The 24,825-nt window shown below is 36.1% G+C and overlaps 1 protein-coding gene across 3 annotated transcripts in view; it reads right to left on the bottom strand.

Annotated features, from left to right (window-relative positions):
• The window catches only part of Piezo (piezo type mechanosensitive ion channel component), a 1,325,935-nt gene that overhangs the window by 292,093 nt on the left and 1,009,017 nt on the right, over positions 1-24,825 (bottom strand). For all 3 annotated transcript variants that reach the window (XM_090398322.1, XM_090398324.1, XM_090398323.1), the window contains one exon: positions 15,531-15,617. In XM_090398322.1, coding sequence (XP_090254448.1) covers positions 15,531-15,617 — 87 coding nt within the window. The remainder of the gene's footprint in view (positions 1-15,530; positions 15,618-24,825) is intronic.

Raw genomic sequence — 24,825 nt, 5'->3', positions numbered from 1 at the left:
ATCCCCCCCCCCCGAGGTCTGTTTTGTTTCCTGGTCTCCCACGGAGGTAGTTCGGAGGAAAATCCCGCTCAGCGCATGCCTACTCAAGGCGGGCTGTCCTGAAAGGGCGAGTCACCTGGGCACCAGCTACCTCCGTGGTCTTTTCGATCTTGTGAGCCAGGCAGTCGGCTGGGGTGAAAAGTTATCATCTGATAGCGTGGAGCTAGCAAGATGTGAGATATAAGCTGAGGCCTACATTTCCTTTTCCCTACTCCCCACCCACCTTCCCATCCTATTCCCTCTCCTCTCCTTTCCCCTCTCCCATCCCCCTCATTTCCTCACCTCAACCTCTCTGTCACTTTCCCCTCCCTTCCTTCCCTTTTCTTCTGGGGCACTCTGACCCCACCATTCTTCAGTAGGTCGATAATAAGACCCCCCCCCCTTTACTTTCACTCCGGCTGCGAGGGCTGAGGAAGCTTGTCACCGGAGACCAGCAACCTTCCACGTTGCTGTGGGACCCGATGTGTACAGGACGTCCAACTGAACAAGGGAACCAGCAGACAGGGCCATTGGTGAGTTTACCACCAATGTGATGATAGCGAAGAAACCAACACTTCAAAAGGAATGAATAAAGAAAGACAGTGGAGCGACAAGGAAGTCTTACCTGTCTTTCAGATGGTTAACCATCTTTTTCCATTTACAAAAAAGTCAACAAATACACATGAAAATATCTACACGAGCAATCACATCATCCAGCTCAATAGTATAGTATTCTAAAAACACTTGCACACAGAGCCAGAGCAATTTGTTCTAATTATATAAGGCTCTTTCAACAGAACTTAAATATCTGGCATACTTTCTTGGCCAATGGCTACAATTCCTAATACCGCTGGTATTATTACATATGCATTGCAATATCTTCTTGAGTCCACAAACACCCTGTATCTTTTAATGAATGTTTCAGTGAGGTCTAAGACCTGAGAAACTGTACTTAAATTTCTATAATTTTTCACATTCTCACACTTGCTCACTTCAAGGGAGCCTACATACATAGTAACCTGCTTATCCCAAATAATTTTTAGTTTTCAGTTTTACCCATCCATTTTCTCACATATCAAAACTTTCTCTGGACATTTAATTCTAAATCTTCCAAATCACTGGCCTGGTTGGCCGTGTGGCTAGCGTACCCACTCTCCAACCAACAGGCTGTAGGTCTGAATCCCACTGTGGCATGTATGTTTTGTGATTGAAGATGAACGCTGTCATTGCCTAGTGTGAGACCACTGCCCTGCTTATTGGATGCCTGAAGTGGCTTAAAAAAGTTCCATGTTTGGTCTCTAGAGTAGGGTTTCCAGACTATGTAAAAGAAATAAATGAAAAATACAAATATATGTGTGTGTGTGTGTGTGTGTGTGTGTGTGTGTGTGTAAATTGATAAAAATAGAAAAAAAATGCTTAGCCCACCCACAGTAGTACAAAATGTACTATGTACTATAGGTTTACAAATTAACCTTTTGTGGGTAGGAGCAACATAGAAAAAAAACAAAAGTCTTTTTGATTATCAACTCACCTTAAACATTTAAAAACTTTATAAGCTACACGCTATAGGAAGTTTTTTCACTTATTATAAAAAAAATACTTGACAAGAAATTATATTCTTGTCTTAATCCTCATCGAGTGTATGCATATGAAGTACCTTCATGACTAGTCGACTTGCATATAGAGACTGCTTTCACATCAATTGCTTTAATATCCCATAATGCAAAACATACTTCCATTTGGATATGTGTTTTGCACTATAACTAAATGAAGAAAAATCCTACAACTTTCTCTGATAAAAATATTTTTTTATAATACAGTGATATGTCATTTTGCTACTTGTGTTTGGAAAATTCATGACTTCTTCATTAGTTCAACCTTGGTATCTTCCTGAGGCATATTTCCCTCCAGCTGGTGAGAGTTATCATGAAGTAATCACCTGGGCTGCTAACCATATGAAGAATTCTGTGAAGAAAGGATATCTGTAGGACTATAAGGCTGGTGATTATGAAAAGCTCAGGAGAGACAGTCTGAAGTTGTAGCATGGAATGAGGAATTAAGCAGGAAGAAGATAAATGCTGCTTGGACACTGAGACCAAGAGAGATTTAACAGCACCAATAAGTACCTTGTGATGTGAATGTACCATCGTTTTATATTTTGATCTGCAAGATTCCCTGACTAAATTGAATAACTGGTGATTAGATATGGTATGAAGGTCAGCAATAGCAAGACAAAGACAATGAAAATAGGTAGAAGCATTGAAAATATAAACTGCATTGTGAATGGTAAACCTATAGAACAAGTAAAACAGTTCAACTACTTAGGCACAATTTTCAGTGAAGATGGTAAATTAAATATGGAACTAGACAACAGAATCAACAAAGCTGGTATGGTAGGAAGTCAACTGAATACATTTATATGGAATAAGAGAGAAATTAGTCAAAACTAAATTAGCTGCATAGACAGTGTTCAAACCAATTTTAACTTTATGGATCTGAGAACTGGGTCAGAAATAAAACACTTTGCCAAAGACTACAGATATGAGAGTCCTGAGAAAGATTAGAGGGGATGAATAGATGGCATCAATGGTAATATCATATTAAAAACGAGGATATTAGGAAAGAACTTCACATTGTCAGCATCCAGAAATGCATTAGCAGAGTTAATCTCAGGTGGTATGGTCACTTAAAACAGAATGGGCGAGGAAGATTAGCAAAACAAGTGTTCTCTGCTAGGTTGGCAGGAAAAAGATACAGAGGAAGACCAAGATATAGGTGGATTGATACAGTAAAAAAGTGTCTTAGAAGATAGAAATATAAGATCTGATAATATTGCAGTTTTGACAGGTAACAGAGTGATTTGGAGGAAAATTGTAGATAGGAAGTTAGTAATGATGTAAATTTTTCATGCAGTACCATCATATCCTGTACACCTCTTAAGGGTACATGGCAGGAATTTGATGATGATGATGTGAATCTATTCTGAAGGTCAACAGCTGAATAAGATAGATGTCAAATGGATGAATGAAAGGATTAATTATGAAATTTGGAAGAAGCAGGCACTGTGGAGGCAGCACAAGACGAATAATGGTAATAATAATTGTATGAAAAGTATAAAGAGCAGATCAGGAAGGTGACTTTATTAGTATGGATAGCCAAAATGCTGTAATAGCAGTGTATTCACGTCACCAGTTAGATTTTAAGGAGACAGGAAAATAGGTTGATATAAAATCAGGTATAAAACAATTAAGCACACTACCACTGTTATTTATCATCTATCTATCTATATGTATATCTGACGACCTAGAAGAAGAGGAAGCTGAGGGCGAACTTCCTCACACTGAGGGTACCCTAACCATGAAGCAGCTGTCATCCTTCATACAGAAAGTGCGAGGTTCTCCTCACAAACTAACTATAGCCCTTAAATACACCACAAGAATCCCAGAACTAATATCTCAACTTCAGGACCTACACTCGAAACTGAAATGTAAAAAGAGCAGAGCAGAGGTTAACAGGAGTAAGCGAATCTACTACCTAATTAATGGTCTACAAACACAGTACCAGGACCAATATTAGATTAAACTTACAATCAAACTTTCATAAATCATAATGTCTATAAGCCTTTTCTCTCTCAATGCAAGAGGATGTGCCTCTGCTCTACGCAACAGAATAGTCTTTGACCAGGTACAAAAATATCATATAGACCTAATACTAATGCAAGAAACAAACATCAACTCCTCATCCAATTTATCCAGAAGATGGGCAGAGTGGCCTTATGACTTACAGCACTCTGCAACCCAACAACATCATGGAGCAGGAGTTAGCTTAGGTGTACATCATAGATCTCCCTACAAACTAAAAGTGATTGCTGATTGCTGATATTATGTGAGCATACAAGGATATGCCTTGTATGCTCACATAATAGCACCCAACCATAATACCCTGCATGTGTTCAACATCTACATACCACAGCAGGATGCTCTGGCATCACAAATCCTGGATTTCGTTCAAAACCATCTGTCTAGTATAGACCAAGAACATGTTATAATAGCGGGAGACTTTAATTGCACTCTTGACCAAGAAAAAGACAGACTTCAGTGTGCTGAACATCGTAGCCAATTAATAAACAAACTTCAAACATTGGTAAACGATAATGAACTCATCGACGTCTTCCGGCATCAACATCCTGATAAGAAATCCTACACATGGAGGTCAGCAATCACAGCGACAAATAGGCCACTTTACCAAGCACGACTGGACAGATACTACATTTCCAAACATACCTTGCCTCTAGTCAGAAACATCTCACACATCCCTTCCTACATTTCAGATCATTGTTTCGTCAAGCTGCAACTTTCATTATCCTTGGAAGCATCCAAATCAGGAAGTGCCTACTGGATCTTCAACAATACTCTCCTGAAAGATCCAGATTATATAATAAACACTCAGGCTTTAATAACCAACCTCACTCACTCGAAAGTAGATACAGAACCAATGAAAACATGGTGGCCCCACCTAAAATCACGAATAAAATCCTTTACGCAGATCTACAGTCACCAGAAAAATCAACAGAAGAACATTAGAATCAGACAACTTGAAGAAAAGCTCAAGTATCTCCCAGAAGAAAGCCCTGAGCATCATTCTGCCTTGCAAGCCATGCAAAGACAGGCAGAATTATCAGCAAAAGGCCCTACTTAGATCGCGGCATACACAAATAAATCTTTCAGACGCCCCCACAAAATATTTTTTCTCTTTGGAAAAAAAATGCCAGGCAGCAAACTCCATCTCTGCTATCAGACTTCAAGATGACAGCATCACAGAAGATCCAAGAAAAATCACCTCTGAAATCCTACAATACTACAAGAATGCATACAGCACTGCAGGAACATCCCATCATGCCATTCACGAAATACTGAAAGAAACAAAAAAAATCTCTGCAACAGATTGGAACCACTTAGAAAAGAAAATCACTCTACATGAACTGAAAACCGCATGCACATCCTTGCCAAAGAACAAATCTCCTGGCCTTGATGGTCTCACGTCAGAGTTTTTCCAAGCCTTCTGGAATCAACTCGGACCACTTCTCCTCGAAACACTGCAAGAAGCCTACATCAATGGCCTCCCACAATCCGTCACGACCTCAGTAGCACGATTGATACCAAAGAAGGGAGACCACACGGATATCCGAAACTGGCGTCCACTCTCCCTAATTAATACCGATTGCAAAATAATTTCCAAAGTTATAGCAAACCGAATAAAGCCAACACTGCCTGAAGTTATTGGCCAACATCAAACGTACTCTGTCCCAGGAAGATCAATACATGATAACCTCCATTTAATAAGAGACCTCATCCACATCGCAAATAGCCAACATGAAGACCTAGCACTCGTCAGCCTTGATCAGGAGAAGGCTTTTGACAGGGTAGAGCACGAATACCTTTATGAAGTTCTAAAGGCATTTGGCTATGGTCCTCTCATCATTGAAACAGTGCAATTGCTTTACAGAGATGCACACTTCTGTTTAAAAATCAACAACAGGCTCACTCGCAGTTTGTCATACTCTCGAGGGATCAAGCAAGGATGTCCCCTCTCTGGTCAATTATACACACTGGCCATAGAACCCTTCTTAAAAAGAATACATGACACCATCATCTGCAAACGAACCAGAATAATAGAACCACATCAAAAAATTACCTTATCAGCATATGCCGATGACGTCACTGTAATAGTACGAAATGAAGAAGAAATGACAGTAATCGAGGAAGCACACAGACTATATGCACAAGCCTCAGGGGCCAAATTAAATTCTGCCAAAACCACAGGCTTGTGGTCAGGCAGATGGAAGTCTAGAAATGATTCTCCGATCGAATATACCTGGTCAAGCGAAGGACAAAGATACTTAGGTGTGCACCTTGGCAACACCAAAATATATAACACACTGAACTGGACGCAGCTGCACAATCGTTTTAAACAGGTGCTAGGTAAATGGAACAGCGTTCGTTCCATGTCTTCACTTATAGGAAGAGTACTAATAGTTAACCAGATGGCTGCTAGTATCTTATGGCATACCCTCAAAGTACTCACACCTCCTGAAGAATTTCTCCACCACATTCAAAAGGAAATCAAACGTTTCCTCTGGAACAAAACTAACTGGACAACACACCCTCAACTCTGCAAGCCACTCAGCAAGGGAGGTCAAGGCCTGATTTCCCTTGAAAACAAGATTCGATCCTTCAGGATAATCCTCCTCCTAAAGACACTTCAATGCAATCACACTTATGTAACCACCTTCGATTACATCACGAAAGCATCCACCAGAGGACTTACACTTTCCACAATCCTCCGAATGGCCAGTCCTGCACCATCTCCTCCTAAACTACCTACCTTTTACAAAGATGCTCTACAGCGATGGAAAAACACAGGACTCCATCACACACTCACAGGATCAACAGAGTCAGCTGTACTTACAGAACCACTATTTTCAAACAAAAACATCACAAGTCTCACAACTGGCCAGCCTTTTCTTTTCCCTACATGGAACTGGGCAGGAATAAGAGTCATAGGAGACCTCCTAACCCACACCCTAAAGTGGAAAGCATTCACAAGCCTACCAATGAATAACCCAAAAACTGAAAAACAATATCAACAGTTGCAAGCCTCCATTATAAAAGCCTATCCAGATATCGCTACACCTCAGGAAATCCGTATTCCTTCTAGAAACTGCTCGGGGCCAATATTTCATCTTGTACAATCTGAAGCCTCACTTCCAATTCATCCCTCCAACTACAAGAAAATATACCACTTCCTCATGTCAGTGTCCCCATCCTCACCATTCTTATATTCAGCCTTAACACTCTCATCTACAAGGCTGCATATACCACACAGTTTTCAGTGGGATCTGCCATATAAATCAAAATGTGCCAAACCAGATTCCGAAATACAGTGGAGATTATGGCATAACATCTTACCAACTCCTTCAAAGCTCTACAAATTTAAGCTAAGAGAAACGGATCTGTGTCCATTCTGTGACGTTTCAGGCACCCTGGAACACACATATCTGACCTGCCCTGCAAACAAAGTGATAATCACCTATGCCCTGAATACCGCCTCTAGCACCTGTAACTACACACACAGCCAAGAAGACTACTGGAATTTAGTCCACACAGAAGAAAACAGACACAGAACATGCAATTTCATCTTCATCTGTGCTAAGGCCGTCATCTACAGCTTTTACCTAAAACAGACAAGAAGTAACCAGCACCCATCGATCACTGAAGCTGCACAAACCCTCATGCACATCCTCCGTCGGAAACTAAAAAGCAGGCTTCTATTGGAACTTGAGCACTTCAAAGAAACAAGAACTGTCGCGAAATTCCTAGAGGAGTGGAATCCAACTGGTACCCTCTTCTGGATTGACGACGACAATGTGCTCCATATGAATGATAACTCAGAATGAAACTGAACTGTTAATTTTGAATATTCATTTATATCTCTATTGTACACCCGAAAGGAAAATGTTTCTTTTTCTTTCTCTGTAAATATATACTTATAATATGTAAATAGTCATTGTTGCCTATCGTGTAATGTTTATTTTAACAAGTTAAATAAAAAAAAAAAAAAAAAAATATCTATCTATCTATCTATCTATATATATATATATATATATATATATATATATATATGAATCGCACATTATGAAGGAGAGTAGGATTAAATCTTATATAAAAAAAATTGGAGATGTTACTTTATGTAGATGTTATATTCGTAAATAAATGCTGTAGCAAATTTTTCATGAAAATCAGCAATAAAAAGACAAAGACAATGAAAACAGGCATAAGTATTGAAAACGACAACAATAACTGCATCCTGAATAGAGAACCTATACAATCAGTAAAAGATTTCTGCAACTTAGGTACAATTTTTAGTAAAGATGGCAAATTAAATATGGAAATGGACAACAGAATGAGCAAAGCTGGCACAGTAGGGAATCAAATGTATATATTTATATAGCGTGAAAGAGAAAATAGTTCAAACACTAAATCAGCTGTATACAGAAGAATATTTAAACCAATTTTAACTTTTTGATCTGAGAGAAAGATGGGTTAGAAATAAAGATGATCAGAAATTAGAGACTACAGGTTTGAGAGTTCTGAGAAAAATTAGGGAAGTGAAGAATCAATGGATGCATCATATTAAAAATTATGATATTAAGAAAGAACTTGACAATGTTAGCATTCAAGAATCTGGTCATGTGATTGCTTAAACAGAATAAGAGAGGAAATGCAAAATATTTCATCCAAACAGCAAAGGATGACCAAAACTGGGTGGAATGATCCAGTTCAAAATGCTTATAAGACCAAAATATATGATCTAACAATACTAGAGTCCTGTCATATGACAGACTAATCTAAAGGAAAATCATCAATACAAGGTCAGTAATAATGTAACTTTTCATGTAGTACTATTTTAAAAATTCGATGCTGCCAAAATAAATAATCGAAAAACCTCGACTTTTTACAGTAGGAATTCACCTGAATTTTTTTGTAAAAAATGTATATTTTAACCATCTATGTAAAGCTATCTGTATAAAGAGCAAAATAAGCCCATTGGGAATTAACTCGCTCATTATTTAACAAGGGATGTAGAAGTATTGAAACCAAGAGCATCGCCCAAAATTCGGCATGTCTTTTGAAGATTGTTTGCAAGACCCGTCGCAGGAGACCTTCAAGGTCAATATTGAAAGGGTGTGACGTGAATCAAAAAGAAAGGCCTGTAGGCAAGATTAAGGCAGTAAAGGGTGGAAGTAAGAGTGTCGGCGAATTTTCGAGAAACAAAATACAGGGTTCTCCAAACTACTAGCAAGACTCACACGAGGATACTAGGGGTCCCAAAAAACTTAATCAAAGGTGCAAGCTCTGGTGTATAAAAGGGTTGGTTTGAAGATGAGAAGGGCTTCCTTTTCTTCATCCTGAGTGAACCATCCATGAGAGATCAAGGATCCGAGAGGAGTAAGTTCCAGAGGGGAGGGTGGAAAGACTCGTCCACCGAAGTCATTCCAGTCACAGCCGAAGATATCTGGAGGCAATAGTTAAGGAGAAATCTTGCCGTAAAGGTCCTGTAGTAGAATAAGTGTGACTAGGCCTATGCAGAAATCCTTCGCCGGGCAATTCAAGATGCCGGAACGCCTACCCTATATCCTGCCTGCTGCTACAACTATTCAACAGTGCCTGGTGTCGCTTCAAGGAGAATTCCAAAACACGGAACGGAGGAGAGAAACCCCACTCAAGTGCCGGAATAAGGAAAGAAGGACGGAAGACACATACAAGATAAGAAGAGACCCATGTGAGTCTACATATTCATTTACTGTTTATGAAATTAAGAAAGAATTCTCTATCACACTGTTAAATTGTCTAGTTTAAAGAGATAGTATTAAGAGCACGCGTTTGTAATTGCTAATGAATGAAGAATGAGCACAGTTAATTTCCCTTGGAGAAAATGTTAGCTATTGAAATTTCTTTAATGAATTATAGGTGTACTTACAATTGAATTACCCATACAAGATAGGAAGAGACCCATGTGAGTCTACATATTCCTTTATTGTTTATGAATTAAGAAAGAATTCCCTATCACACTGTTAAATTGTCTAGTTTAAAGAGATAGAATTTAGAGCAAATGTGGGTAATTGCTAACGAATGAAGCATGAGCGCAGTTAATTTCCCTTGGAGAAAATGTTGAGCTGTTGAAATTTCTTTAATGAATTATAGGTGTACTTACGATTGAATTACACATGCAAGATAGGAAGAGACCCATGTGAGTCTATACATTCATTTATTGTTTGTGAATAAAGAAAGAATTCCCTATTGAACTGCTAAATTGTCTAGTTTAAGGAGATAGTATTTAGAGTGTTAGCATTTCTCATAAAAGTGTGAAATAGCTAATGAGTGAAACTTGAGTGCAGTTAATTTCCCTGGGAGAAATTATTGAACTATTGAAATTTCTCATCATCAAATTCCTGCCATGTACCCTCAAGGGGTGTACAGGATATGATAGTACTACATGAAAAAATTACATCATTACTAACTTCCTATCTACAATTTTCCTCCAAATCAGCCTGTTACTTGTCAAGACTCCAACATTATCAGATCTTATATTTCTATCGTCTAAGGCACTTTGTACCGTATCAATCCACCTATATCTTGGTCTTCCTCTGGGTCGCTTTCCTGCCAACCTGGCAGAGAACACTTGTTTTGCTAATCTTTTCTCTCCCATTCTATTTAAGTGACCATACCACCTGAGATTAGCTCTGCTAACGCATTCCTGGATGCTGACAATGTCAAGTTCTTTCCTAATATCCTCATTTTTAATATGATATTGCCATTGATGCCATCTGTTCACGCCTCTAATCTTTCTCAGGACTCTCATATCTGCAGTCTCTAGTCTTTGGTCAAGTGTTTTACTTCTGACCCAGCTCTCAGATCCATAAGTTAAAACTGGTTTGAACACTGCCTTGTATACAGCTAATTTAGTGTTCCAACTAATTTCTCTCTTATTCCATATGAATTTATTCAGTTGACTTCCCACCATACCAGCTTTGCTGATTCTGTTGTCTATTTCTATATTTAATTTACCATCTTCAGTAAAAATAGTGCCTAAGTAGCTGAAATGTTTTACTTGTTCCACAAGTTCTCCATTCACAACACAGTTAACATTTTCAATGATTCTGCCTATTTTCATTGTCTTTGTCTTTTTATTGCTGACCTTCATACCATATCTATTACAACAGCTATTCAATTTAGTCAGAGAATCTTGCAGTCTTGTAGCAGATTTATTTAGAAGTATAACATCATCTGCATAAAGTAAAGAGCTGACATTAACATCTCCAATTTTGATATCAGGTTTAATACCACTTGATATTTCTTTGATTGATTATGTGTGTACTTATGATTGAATCTTATGATAGAGTATGTTCCTGATATCATACCATTGGAATGTTTGAAACTCAATGAGGTGGACTGTATAAATATATTTGCCTAGATTGTGATTAAGTGTTTGAAAGGAATGAGATTCTAAGAGATATATTTGTAAACATGTATGTTGTATTTTGATTGATGCTAAATTAGGAATGTCAAGCGCAACTAATGATTTCATGTTATAGGTATAACTTGCTGATATTTGTAACAAAGTATGCTTGTTGAAGGTCTAACTAAGTGTGAGAGAATTTAACAGAAACCAAGTTGAGTGATTGAAAAAGACTAAGAATTACCTTTCATAAATGAATCTTGTGATTTCATGTGATATGTATAATTATTTGATCAGAAATTAAAATTGTTGTTATTGTTGAAAAAAAATAGTTATACGATTCAATCCTTTTGCAATGCACTGATCCAAAAAAAACATTATTTCGGACCTGATAACGGAACCCCAACGATTAGTAGTGATTTATGAGTAAATTTTGCCATGACAGCAAACTTTAGCTAAAATAGGATATAAGTGATCAATTGATCCACTAGGGTATAAAAACTTTCTTTTGCCTATAGGGGAATTTCAGAGGCGCAGTCTTCAATCAAATAAATATCTGGCGATCCCAGGCAAGAAAAATTATACTTAAGGTAGAACGATAAAGAAGGGAAATAATAGAAGACGAATATTAAGTTAAAGAAACATATAAGCTAAGATATAAGATTATATAAAAGATATACAGAGAGAACACAGTTCTCCCCTATATTACACTACCATAGTATCCTGTACACTCCTTGAAAGTATTGATGTTGAAAGTTTATTTTTCACTTGGTTAGAGTATAATAAATTTAGTTTAATCCTTTATCCAAGTGTGAGCAAACAAAGTTTGCACTTGAAAGTATCTTCAGGACTGGGGTAAGGTAGTACAACACCAGGCAACTCGTTGCAAAGGTGGAGCAAGCTAACATCACTCCTATCTCAGTTCCCATAATACAAAACATCTCCTTGTGGATATGTATAACATTATGCATTAAGGGAAGGGCCACTACCAGACTAGTTTCGACTTTTATTGAAGTCTCTTCAGTGGGAGCCAGGCCCAAGTGGAGATACCCAGCAGAAGCATCAGCAAGGTCATCTCTACCTATAGGAGTTGCCAAACGGTGTGTCACCTTTTTATTAAATTACTCTGGATTTAGAGAAAGATGTTGAAAGTTTATTTTTCACTTGGTTAGACTATAATAAATTTAGTTTAATCCTTTATCCAAGTGTGAGCAAACAAAGTTTGCGCCTGAAAATATCTTCAGGACTGGGGTAAGGTAGTACAACACCAGGCAACTCGTTGCAAAGGTGGAGCAAGCTAACATCACTCTTTTTCTCCCTTACCCCAGTCCTGAAGATACTTTCAGGCACAAACTTGTTTGCTCACACTTGGATATAAAGGCTATAACAAACACTAATAATAATAAAAAAAACTATTTATAGACAGTTCTTTCACTTGGTTATAAAGTAATTTAAAAATGCAAAGAAATTATATCCTTGTTTAATCCTTTATCCAAATGTGAGCCAAACAAATTTGCATGTGAAGTTTCTTCACAACATGAGGCAACTTCATGCACAAAATTTGTTTGCTTACACTTGGATAAAGGATTAAATAAAAATATAACTGCTTGGAACTTTAATTTAAACTATTTAATTCTTCAAGAATTTTTATAAAAAAATAAAAATAAATAAATAAAAAAGCCAGAGAACTGTATTACAGGTTATAAGGAGAGATATAACAAAGATAGATTTCTTTTCATCCATTATATTGAGACAGAGGTTTGTATTTGAGAAAATTTTAAAGATGAGAAAAAGAAGAGATCTGTTTTGGCATATTACACTACCAATAAAGCCATCTTGCACTTTGCCAAAAACAGAAATGCCATATACACTGATCATAGCTGTTCTGTCAGGAAATTTAACAAGCTTCACACCTACTCAAGTAACTAACCAAAGTACCATCCTACACCAGGTCTAGTCATTATTCATCAAAAATCTTATATATATAGAAAAGGAAAACAATGCACATTTCAATGGAACACTACAATATTACACAGTACTTATGTTATTAGGTGTTCATTTTTCTATTTAATTTTCATCTATTATATTCTATTATTATATATATAACATGTGACAATTCTCTGTTTTTCTTAAAAATTCTTTTATGTAAAATATCATTCATGAAGAAATGACGTGACAGAACAAAACTAGTTGAGTAATAAATAATTAATAGTTTACTTTTATTAGTTTTCCTTGCATATCAATATTTTCGGCTTATAATGAAACAATTTTGGCAATCTTTTAATAGGCTTCATCCAAATGTATTTTATATATTTTCCTTATTAAATGGCTCTTGGTTGAGTTATTTCATTATTTAAATTAAGGGGATATTAAATCCCACATTGTTTTAAAACCGAATAAGAAACTCCAAGATTGGAATCAAAGAGTTTCATGCTGAATATAGTAACTATAAAAGTATCGGTGACTACTAGCATAAGCTAAAGCACGTAGTTCAAGTACGTAGTACAAACTAGGGCAACTCGCAGCAAAGGTGGGTAAAGCTCTGATTGCTATTCTTAGAACTTCCCATAATGTAAAACACATCTCCTAGGAGATATATGATGTTATACATCATATGGTGGGAGGTCATTACTCAGACCGGTTTCGATCTTTATTGAGATCTCATCAGTGAGTAGCTAGACCAAGTATAATACTAAGGGTATAGGAAAAGAACTTATGTACTCTGCTAACCGAGTTGTCAAAAGAGTGCACCCATAAATTATTTAAAATAAAGAGCCAATAGGCTTCATTTCAGTGATAAAAAGAATTATTTCATTATTAATGATTGCATATAATTATTATTTATTATTTCATGACACCTCCAAGGAATGACACCTCCAAGGTCAACTCGTTGCAAAGGTGGAGCAAGCTACCAACACTGCCTCCTATCTCAGTATCTCCTATAATACAAAACACATCTCCTTGCAGAGATGTCTAATGTTATGCATTAAGGGAAGGGCCACTACCCAGACTAGTTTCGACCTTTATTGAGGTCTCTTCAGTGGGAGCCAGGCCCAAGTGGAGATATCAGGCAGAAGCATTAGCAGGTCATCTCTACCTATAGGAATTGCCAATTGGTGTGCCACCTTTTTTAATTTACTCTGGATTTAGAGAAAGATGTTGAAAGTTTATTTTTCACTTGGTTAGAGTATAATAAATTTAGTTTAATCCTTTATCCAAGTGTGAGCAAACAAAGTTTGTGCCTGAAAGCATCTTCAGGACTGGGTTAAGGTAGTACAACACCAGGTGCCTTAATGCATAGCATTACACATATCTGCAAGGAGATGTGCTTTGCATTATGGGAGATACTGAGATTGGAGTGATGAGAGCTTTCTCCTCCTTTGCAACGAGTTGCCTGGTGTTGTACTACCTTACCTCAGTCCTGAAGATACTTTCAGGCGCAAACTTTGTTTGCTCACACTTGGATAAAGGATTAAACTAAATTATTATACTCTAGCCAAGTGAAAAATAAACTTTCAACATCTTTCTCTAAATCCAGAGTAAATTATTAAAAAAGGTGGCACACCAATTGGCAATTCCTATAGGTAGAGATGACCTGCTAATGCTTCTGCCTGATATCTCCACTTGGGTCTGGCTCCCACTGAAGAGACCTCAATAAAGGTCGAAACTAGTCTGGGTAGTGGCCCTTCCCTTAATGCATAACATTAGACATCTCTGCAAGGAGATGTGTTTTGCATTATAGGAGATACTGAGATAGGAGGCAGTGTTGGTAGCTTGCTCCACTTTTGCAACGAGTTGCCCTGGTGTTGTACCACCTTAACCCAGTCCTGAAGATACTTTCAGGCGCAAACTTTGTTTGCTCACACTTGGATAAAGGATTAAACTAAATGTATTATACCTTGATATTATACCTTGAAAGTATATATCAGAAATTTGATAATGATTAGTAGCAGAAAGAAGTGAATAATACTTTTTGTTATTCTCAATCTACTTTTTTTTTTTTGACACACACACAAAATCAATGTTGTGTACAATCAACTGGTTTGCTTTTTTTTTTTTTTTGAAGGCAAAAACCAAAGTTACTCTAAGAAACTCTTCCTACCTATAAGACTGATTATTAGCATCCTTGAGAATTAAAGGAAAAGATAAGAATTCTATAAAATATTTTCCACCACAAATAGGATTCCATCCTACATCTGTATTGCAAGTTCATATAACAAAACCTGTTAGCCAGAGAGACATTTGTCAAAACAAAGAAACGTCTTCAGTGGCCTCAAAGAGATGCACAAGACTTTCATCCATACCAAGATCCCCCCCCCCCCTCCCCTCTTGTTCCAACGCACACACAAAAAAAAATGGTTGAATCTTTATCCTCTTAATTACAAGTAATGTTTTCATCCACAACATTGCTTTCCCATCCAAATGGGTAATTTATACAAGATTATTCACAAAGAATTTGCTTTGTGTTGAAATGCAAAAACATGAATTCTTACCTTAACAGAACTTTCTTTAAATGTTGGTGTTGCAGATGGAGTAGACTGCAAGACATTTCTGCTCGTGTCTTTCCATAAGCCCAAACCCTAATTCAGTATATTAAAAAATAAAATCATACTCCAGTTAAAAATAAATATATATATATATATGCTTAAAATTATATTATATTAATAACTTATGAGCTATTTTTTAAAATAAAAATATGAATTATGGATATCATAAAGTGCAAACTTTGCAAAATGACAGCATTTTATACTGTTAAGTCGGAGTGAAACATATCATAAAAGAAAGTTAAGTTTCACTGGGACTTAACATGGTTATCACTATTCTGAGGAAATTGATGATTCATCAGAAGTAAAGGAACACTGCATAGAATTCGTAATTCAGTTTTTTTTGTATCTTATTTAGTAATGTGAAATTTCATTGTATTAATTTTATATAATTGCTTAGTCTAAAATGCTGTGTGAACCACTAACCATTTTGCTGGATAAGAAATAATGGTCTAAATGTGAAACGGCCAACTTCTGAGACACGTGGTAAATGCGCCAGTATATCTGTTAAGTAGCACGGTGCTTCCCCCCTTTCATCGTAACGCCACGAGAGTTACTAAAGGATTCTGCGAGCGGTGCTAAGTGCTGCGTGATGTAAGCAAAGTATGAGTACACATCAGTGATGAAAGAGAGAAACGGCGCGGTGTTTAAAAAGGGGATGTAATGCTACAAGCAAGGCTTTTTAGACGTTTTCCTGCTGCTGTTTCCTGTGCCACGGAAGTCCGGCTGGTATGGAGCCTCCACGTGGGTTTCGTTTGTTCATGGAAGTCACGACCGAATGACCAGGAGAACATACCAGCTGGATACAAAAGCTCAGCAGTTCCTAATAGTGGAAAACCACGGAATAAATCCAGTTGAAGAATAGAAGGAAATCGTATAAGAAATCCCGAGGAAGAGCGAAGAATAGAATAATTCCATTTTGAGTGTAGAGGGAAATCATATAAGAAATCCCGAGGAAGAGTGAAGAAAAGAATAATTCCAGTTGAAGTATGGAGGGAAATCGTATAGAAAATCCCAAGGAAAAGTGAAGAAAAGCATTCATAAGAGGTAGTAGTCTAACGAAAGAATTGAAGTGGCCAAAGTAGAATATCCAGCAAATTGGTAAGGTGAAAACTTTATGTCTGCTAACTGAAGAATTGAGTGAGAAGATATTTAATGTGTGTGCTGAGAGACATTATCTTTGAACTATTGCTATAGAATTAGAAAGAAATATAATAGTGTCATATAAATGCGTCTTGATAGAGAGTGAATTGCGAATGTTCTTATTTAAATTCTGAGATATATGTAAAGTTTGAATAGGATTGTTAAAGAGAAATTTGAGTGGCATTATAATAAGAATTAAGAGTAAAATTTAAGTGATCAGAGTAGAAGTTTGAGACTAAGTGATTAAATGATAGTATTTATGTTAATAAGATAGAAAGGTTCATGAAGGGAGATAATTAACTGTATGTACAAGTGGTATTGATGTATATAAGGTTTAATAGATTGATTGACTAAGTGCTTCTCAGTGTAATATATGAAATTTGATCGTAATTAAAATGTTTTGTTTTAATGTGAATATTGTCTTGCCTGTATCTAGATCCTACTACACTTGCCCATAAAACGAACCACAAAAAGGCGGGAAACTGTACAACGTAAGGTCATGACTGCATGTTGCAAATTTATAGCTGAGAAGAGTGAACGCTGACTGTGTTTTATCTCCTTGGACCTACTGTTTAGTATATCCTAGAATTCAGGGTGGCGCAGCGTATACAAAATAAATTTTCTCTGAATTTGAAACAGGGAGATAGAACCAGTGTTGAGACAAAGAAATAGGCATCCGCCATTCGCATTTCTTTGTCTCACAAGACAACAGCTTCACTCTTATCAGGGATTTGGCCAGTAGAGTTATACAGATAAGAAGGACAACATTTAAGAAAAGGTAGACATGACAATACTAAAACATGACTTCCATGATGAGCATTTTAATTCCATGAATAAAAATAAAAAATTATACAAACACATATATTATAGATCTGCTTGTAGAAATACATAACACTATCCTTAAATCACTGAATAAACCATTTATTATTAATTAATAATAAATGTATATTATTATATATTATTGAAATGAAATGCTTAAGAAAAATAAATAGAACAAGTTGGACAGAAAAGAAAACAAACATCACAGTCAGACAAGAACTATTGTATAAAAAAACAATAATAGAAAAAATTAGAAAACAACAACTGAGATGGTTTGGACACACTGTACGCATGGACACAGACAGACTTCCTAATGTCCTAATCAATACTTTTCCAACTGAAAAAAGAAGACCCGGAAGACCAAGAATTACTTGGCTGAAATTAATAAAGAACATCTCGGGATGCAGAACATATAAGGAACTTTTTCGAACAGCAAGGAATAGAGAAGAAGAGATTAATAATTATTTGAAACTGTTAATATAATTTGTACAAAGACTTGATGAAAATACTGATCAGAACTTGTGTATTTATATATTAATAGCTAATGAAGTTAAACTTACCTTAATCCATTTAGAGTTTTGTAAATCTTAACTTCATGCATTATTAAAGCAAATGAAGTTTTAACTTAAAAAAACATACATGAAATTATATACAAGAATCACATACTACACTAGAATTAACTGTTAGTCATAATTTGATGTTCAAAGTTTGTCTTCTTAAATGCACGAGTTAAGCAGGTGCCACCAAGCAAAAAGAGAATGGTAATAAGTGATAGAGTAGGGGCTCTCAACATGTGGTACGCATACCCCTTGGGGGTACAGCATGAGAGATCAAAAGTCACTAGATCTAGTAACAAAGTTGCTAAGTTGGCAACACTGACACGATTCTTTGAATGATTCAAAGTCTGCAATCATTTGATCATTTTCTTTAAGAAATGAATCTAGTCACTGAAATTGGACACAGCTGTTCTTTTTAATTCTGTTTCCCCAGAGATAAATTTATTTTTACTATGGCCTCTGTTTACTTCTTAACATAGAGCACATCAGTAAAATGTTTATAATTTTATAAGATTTGTTAAATTCTTTGTCACTCTTTGTGTTTATCAATATATGTAATTTATGAATACAAAATTTAGTGTTTATGTATATGTTTTATTTTATTCCCGCTGTTATACTATAACTATAGTTTTATCTATCTATATAAGGGGTATGCCAGTTACATACACATTTCCAGGGAGTACATGAAGCATAAAAGTTTGAGAAATACTGTGATGGAGAATGAAAAATTTTATGTAGGAGCATGTTATTTACAGCTGTGAAAAATAAATTTATCAACTGAACAGGCAGTAAGAAAGTTCAGTAGTTTTACAGAAAAGCAATCTACAATGAAATTCTGAGCAGTTACAAATTCGGATACAAGTGGAATCCAACAAAGTAATACAAAACTGTACTACAAATGTAGAGTTTTGTATTAGCAACAGAGACTGGGAGGGAGGGAGGGGAAATAGTTACTCATTTTAGAAAGAGGGAAGAAAACGATGCAAGTTATATAAGAGGGTAGTCAGCAAGGAAATAAGGACATTTGTTTGGATAGTAAATAATGATCAAGAGTTAACTTATACAAAATTACTTTCCATCAATGGATTACTATGGTACTGAGATGAGGAAATTCAGCCTTGTATGATTTTTGACTGGTTACTCTGATAAGAACTAACAGTTTGAAACAGATGTCAGGCCAGTGAAACATTACAATCAAAAGTACTAATGAAAGATAAATATATATCTCTTCGGAAGAGTTCATGTCTTTGGCATTGAGAGAACAAATGAGAAAATAGTTCCTTAGCACTGGAGCCACCAAGGTAGCTAAAGTGCTCTCTCTGGTCAATTTTGAAATATTTAAATTTCAAAAAAAAACAGCTATGAAACAATAACATATTTTTAATATATTTTCATTCAACAGTTTTGCAATGGCAAATTGAAATCTTCTAGGCCATCTTTCTTCACCAAACAAGAATCCAATCTTGCAAAATACAAGTTTCTGACATGGTATACATCATTCAGATGAGGATTTTACTTTTGTAAGGTTTCTGCCTGGTTTCTGATGAGAATCAACAGTTGAAAACAGCAGTCAAGCCAGTGTAAACTTACAAGCAAAAGCACTAATAATGAACATAATGAGATCCTGGCAGAGTTTGTTACAATTCACATAAGCTTTCTGATTCAATTTCAACACTTTTAAGTTTATAAGCATTTGGCTATGAAAGATTTATGGATTTCAAATATCTTTTCATTCATTACAACACCAATTGAAGCTTTACATGTGCATATTCCAACAATTATTAATTTTCCATTTAAAAATACTATTTCTTAGTAGAGTTGTAAAAAATGTTTCCTTCTGTCTAATTGTTAGCAACAATAGATTTACTCAAGACAAATCCACATTCTTCCTTGCAGTCCAAAGTTCTTTTAGACTACAAGGAATAATAAGGAAAATAGAGGAAATGTAATGATTTTGACATATATAAGGGGGGGGGTAGACAAAAGAAGAAATGCAGCAAAAAAAGTGATAAATATAGTGAGAATGATCACAAGTACTTTGCAAGGAATTTGGTATAGTTTAGACAATAGCTGATACCCATGAAGAGTTGAAATGACGTGTGTGTGTGTGTGTGTGGCAGATGGACTACTGAAGAAGTGATCAACAGAGACAAGAGTGAGCAAGTGAATAATAGAAAGGGTTAGTATTGAAAAAATGGGAGGTGCAGATGGATGGAATTGGTACTGTATAGTGATTAAGATTACGAAGAGAAAATCTTAAAAGGACACGCTCTTACTTGTGTTATTACTTCTAATTCAGTTTCTAACAACTTGTAAAAATTATTTTTATAAGTTGTGAAATTATTAATTTCAGAACTTGAGATTAAAATGAAATATCTAATTGCAAAATTCTTATTTAGTTTTCATCACCTCACTCAGCATAAACTGTCCATACAAGGATCTAATAACATCATGCAAGATGGAATAAGTTCAGTTCCATTAATTGGCATCTCCTTTAACTATCCTATGCTGATCTGTAACTACAAAAGTATATGTTGGAATTAGAGTTGATATGAACAGAATATGGAAGATTTAATATTTGCAGGGAGAAAGGAAAGGAAAGGAAATGAGAAGAGGAATAGTCATAATAAGAGCAACTAAATTGTTTCCTGTTCATCCAAGACAACACTAAAAATGGCTTTGAGCCATTGTGCATCCTTCCACTCAACATTCATAGATTGTTCTACAGCCTGATAAAATTGAGTAGAGAGATGTAAGATGGTTAGGAAGATAAGATTAGCAACTAAGCAGAGGTTGACTCATCAAAGCAGGAAATTTTCACTGTGTTGACTTAAGCAGAAAGAGTTATTTGAGTTGCTCAGGAAGTTACTAAACACAGCATGCAACAGAAGGAATACAAGGGACTTGAATGTCTGATTTGGCAACAGCATTTCGGGATATAATACATAAAGTATCCACACATCCTGTAATGTTTATATGATTTTGATACTGGAAGTAGCCAAGCAGGTGCATATGCCACTGTGACATGTGTGAAGAACAGAAGATTATTTATTATTATTATTGTTAAGACCTCAAGGGAGTCAGAGACTTATTAAGGGAGGCCACATACTACACACACCAGCTATCATACTTATTCTTGAATTCATTCACACTGCTTGCACTCACAACATCCAATGGCAATCCATTCCAATCACCCACTGAGAGAAAACTCTAGCCCTCACACCCTTCTTGGTGGCCTTCATTCTCAGCTTCCAAGAATGCCTTCATGTCCTTTCCCCATCCTCCATAAAATGAAAAATTCCATCAACTGAAATACTGTATGACCCTTTCAGAAGTTGGTAAGTCTCAATCATACCTCTTTCCCCTGTTTGTCTGCAGTCTACAACTTCTCAATTTGACTTCATAATCAGTATTCCACAACCCTGATATCAGTTTTAACACTCTCTCCACTGTATCAGAATCACAATGAAAACCAGGAGACCACACCTACACACAATAGTATGAGTGAGATTTTATCACCTTGTAAAGAGGCAAAATGACATCCTTATCGTTACATGTGAAAGTTCTTTTCAGAATTGCAATTATCTTTTGAGTTGTATTTGCAATCTTTGCTACATGGCCCTGAACTTCAAATTGCTATCTACTAACACTTCCAGATCCCTTGCCTGATCAGCTTCTTCTAGCATAATCCCACCAATATAATACAATATTGGACATCTAATCATGCCAAGGTGCATGCCTTTCATTTACTGATACCCATTTAGCAATGCCCACAATTCCAGTCTATTCAAATCATTCAGATGCAAAGATAGGTAGGGTAATCAGGAATGCTGATATGCAGTATCAACATATAGCTGTATGTTGCATGTCAAGTCCTTCCCCAAATCATTAATGTACAGACTGAAAATCAGTGAACTGAGGAATGATCCTTATGGTACACCACCAGTTACTTTAATTCTTGAAGACTCATATTCCCTGTATACCACTTTTTGATATCTGTCAGTCAACCATCCTCTTATCCATGCTAATATTTTATAATCCAAACTCATATTCTCCAATTTATGCAACAGTCTTCCATGCTGTATTCTGTCAAAACCTTAGCAAAATCCAAAAGTATCATGGTGTGTCCATTCCTCTTGTATAACCAAAGTAATAGTAACACTATTTTAGTCATGTTTTAACAGCTTGCTTGCTCATCGAATGTGAACAAGCTGCTAAAACATGACCTTCCCTTAGTAAATCCATGTTGTCCATTGCCAAGTAGAGATTCACTATTAACCCATTTTTGAATGTGAGCCCTAACCAATTTTTCCAAAATCTTCACTACCACTCCTGAGATACATACTAATTGGTCAATAGTTGGATATGTTGATCTTTGCACCACCCTTGTGCAATTGGATTACCATATGTTCTTTCCATTCTTGTGGAATCTTCCCTGCTCTGCGACTCAAATTATATATTCTGGTTCAAGTGAATACTCTTTTAGCACCTATGCTGATATCCAATCAGTTCCCATTACAGAATTCTTATTCAGTTTGTGCAATAGCTCTAATACCTCCTCTTCATTTAGTGAACTCAATGTTACACCAGGTTGATAGATTTTAGCAAAACATGCACTCATTAGTTGAACAACCTCTTCTGCATCTGTCATTCTCACACCATCTGCATTCAGAAAAGTTATTCTTTCACATTCATTCTTTCTTTTACTTGCAGCCATCGAGAGAATTCTTGTGAGTTGTCTTTGGCTTGCAGAGCCAGTTTCTTTTTATACTTTAGACTTAGCTTTCAGTACAACATGACAGGTTAAGAAGGTAGATCAGTGATATACATGGTTTCAGGAACAGGGTGAGAAGAAAATCAGTAATACTAGGAAGTTAGTTCAATACCATATAGAAGCATGATATGTTAATGCAGCATTTCCCAGTTTTTCCCTACGACAGAACACTTCACAAATCCTGAAATTTTCACAGAACACCTTGGTTATTTTGCAATGTATTAATAATTAATTAATACTTAATTAATTATTATTATTTACTTAATCAATTATTGAAAAAAAAAATCAGCTAACGCCTTTTTATTCCCGTATATACGGGAGTAGGCAAGGCCATTTAGCCCTATCTAACTTTTGGAGACTGAGTGGGCAGTTCAATCTCCACTGGTACCAATCAGAGATAGATGGCCCAAGGCTATCACTAATTAAGCGGTACGCAGTGAAGAGAGACGGCTCAAATGTGCCGCCATCTCGTGGTCGCTAACCCTAACACAATATATTTAATGTCTGAAATAATGTGGGTTCTACGGTCAATTTTCTTGAGTTTACGGGACGAAAAACCTGAGTTTCCGGGAGGAAAAACCAGCTTGCCCGTGCCAGAGATCGACTAACTCGGGAACCGGTCGAAAAAAGGCTTAGAAAAATTTCCTCTAGTCGCCGACTAGACTCGAAACCAAGTCTTCCTTCGTGCGGCCAAGCACTGTGGTATGCAAACGCCACATCCACTGAGCTACACAGGCTCTATTAATTATTGATGTGATATAGGCCAGAATTAATTATTAATTTTGTAATGTATCAATAATTAATTGATACATTACAAGATTAATAATTAATTCTGGCATAATCATAAAGAGTATTAGTACACTTATGTATATGGTGTGACATGTTGACAAATATAAAATTACATTTAAATCAGTTATCAATCACTGGACTAATGAAATCTTGTAGCATAATGTAGTTTCCTCAGGCCAACATCATTAAATTAATTTGTGCTTATTTTCATTGACATATCCCTTTCTGATCACCAAAAATATATAATATTATTATAAGTACTTAAGAGTGAATGCAGAATTCCCCCCCCCCGTGTGCTGGTAGTTTTCCCCTCCTTTTGTACATCCTGGAGATCGCTCTGTAGGCTGAAAGTGGATGAATCACTATCTGCTGTGTCACAAACACCTTCAATAAGAGATTTCTTAACGACAAGAGTAAAGAAAGTCCCTTGTCTCTTATTCATATTAAAATTTAAATCTGTAGGCCTATTATTTTTAAAAAATCATGGAAATATGGTTATGAAACAAGCACTTTCATCCTACAATACGAACTTGCGAATAAAGTTTTCAGTGTTACTAGATTTGAGAAATGAAAACAGACTATCTTGATCTTCAATTTCAGTGGAAAAATTTTCTTTATACTTCCTTGCTGATTGGTCACTAACATTGGCAACACAGATGTTATTTCATTCAGTTTTGAGAGGATACGGCACCCATTGTTATAAATGGCTTGCAGGCAATTTTTATGACAGGTCATAAAGAGCAGTATTCCCTTTCCCAAATGTTAAAAAGGTTTCAATGTGTGAAAATTAACGATAATTCATGAATATTTCCATGTTTAAAAATATGCCTCTTGGACATTGATATTTGCTACACAGATGTTATTAGGCGTTCTGGGTCTAAGCTTTTCGACATATTCACGAATATTATTCTCCTCAGAATATTTCCACTATAAAATATTTATTCATGAAAAATGCTTAGAAAACTAAAATGACAAATTCCAGGAGAATTTCTCGCAGAACACCATTTGGGAAACCCTGTGTGAATGTATCAATGAGATGTGGAAAGAATGCTATTCTGCATGTAAGAGGTGACATGAGGAAAAAGTGAAACAGGATGCAAAATAGGTTATCCATGTATTTTATGTTGGACGAAAAGGAAAAGCAACAGTGGTGTGTGCTTGA

This window comes from Typopeltis vanoorti, chromosome 9 (assembly GCF_054136105.1).
Source record: "Typopeltis vanoorti isolate ZY-2024b chromosome 9, IOZ_Tvanoo_1.0, whole genome shotgun sequence".
In the NCBI taxonomy this organism is placed as follows: domain Eukaryota; kingdom Metazoa; phylum Arthropoda; class Arachnida; order Uropygi; family Thelyphonidae; genus Typopeltis; species Typopeltis vanoorti.
Note: the sequence above shows the minus strand (reverse complement) of the source record. Positions and strands in the feature narration are given on the sequence as shown.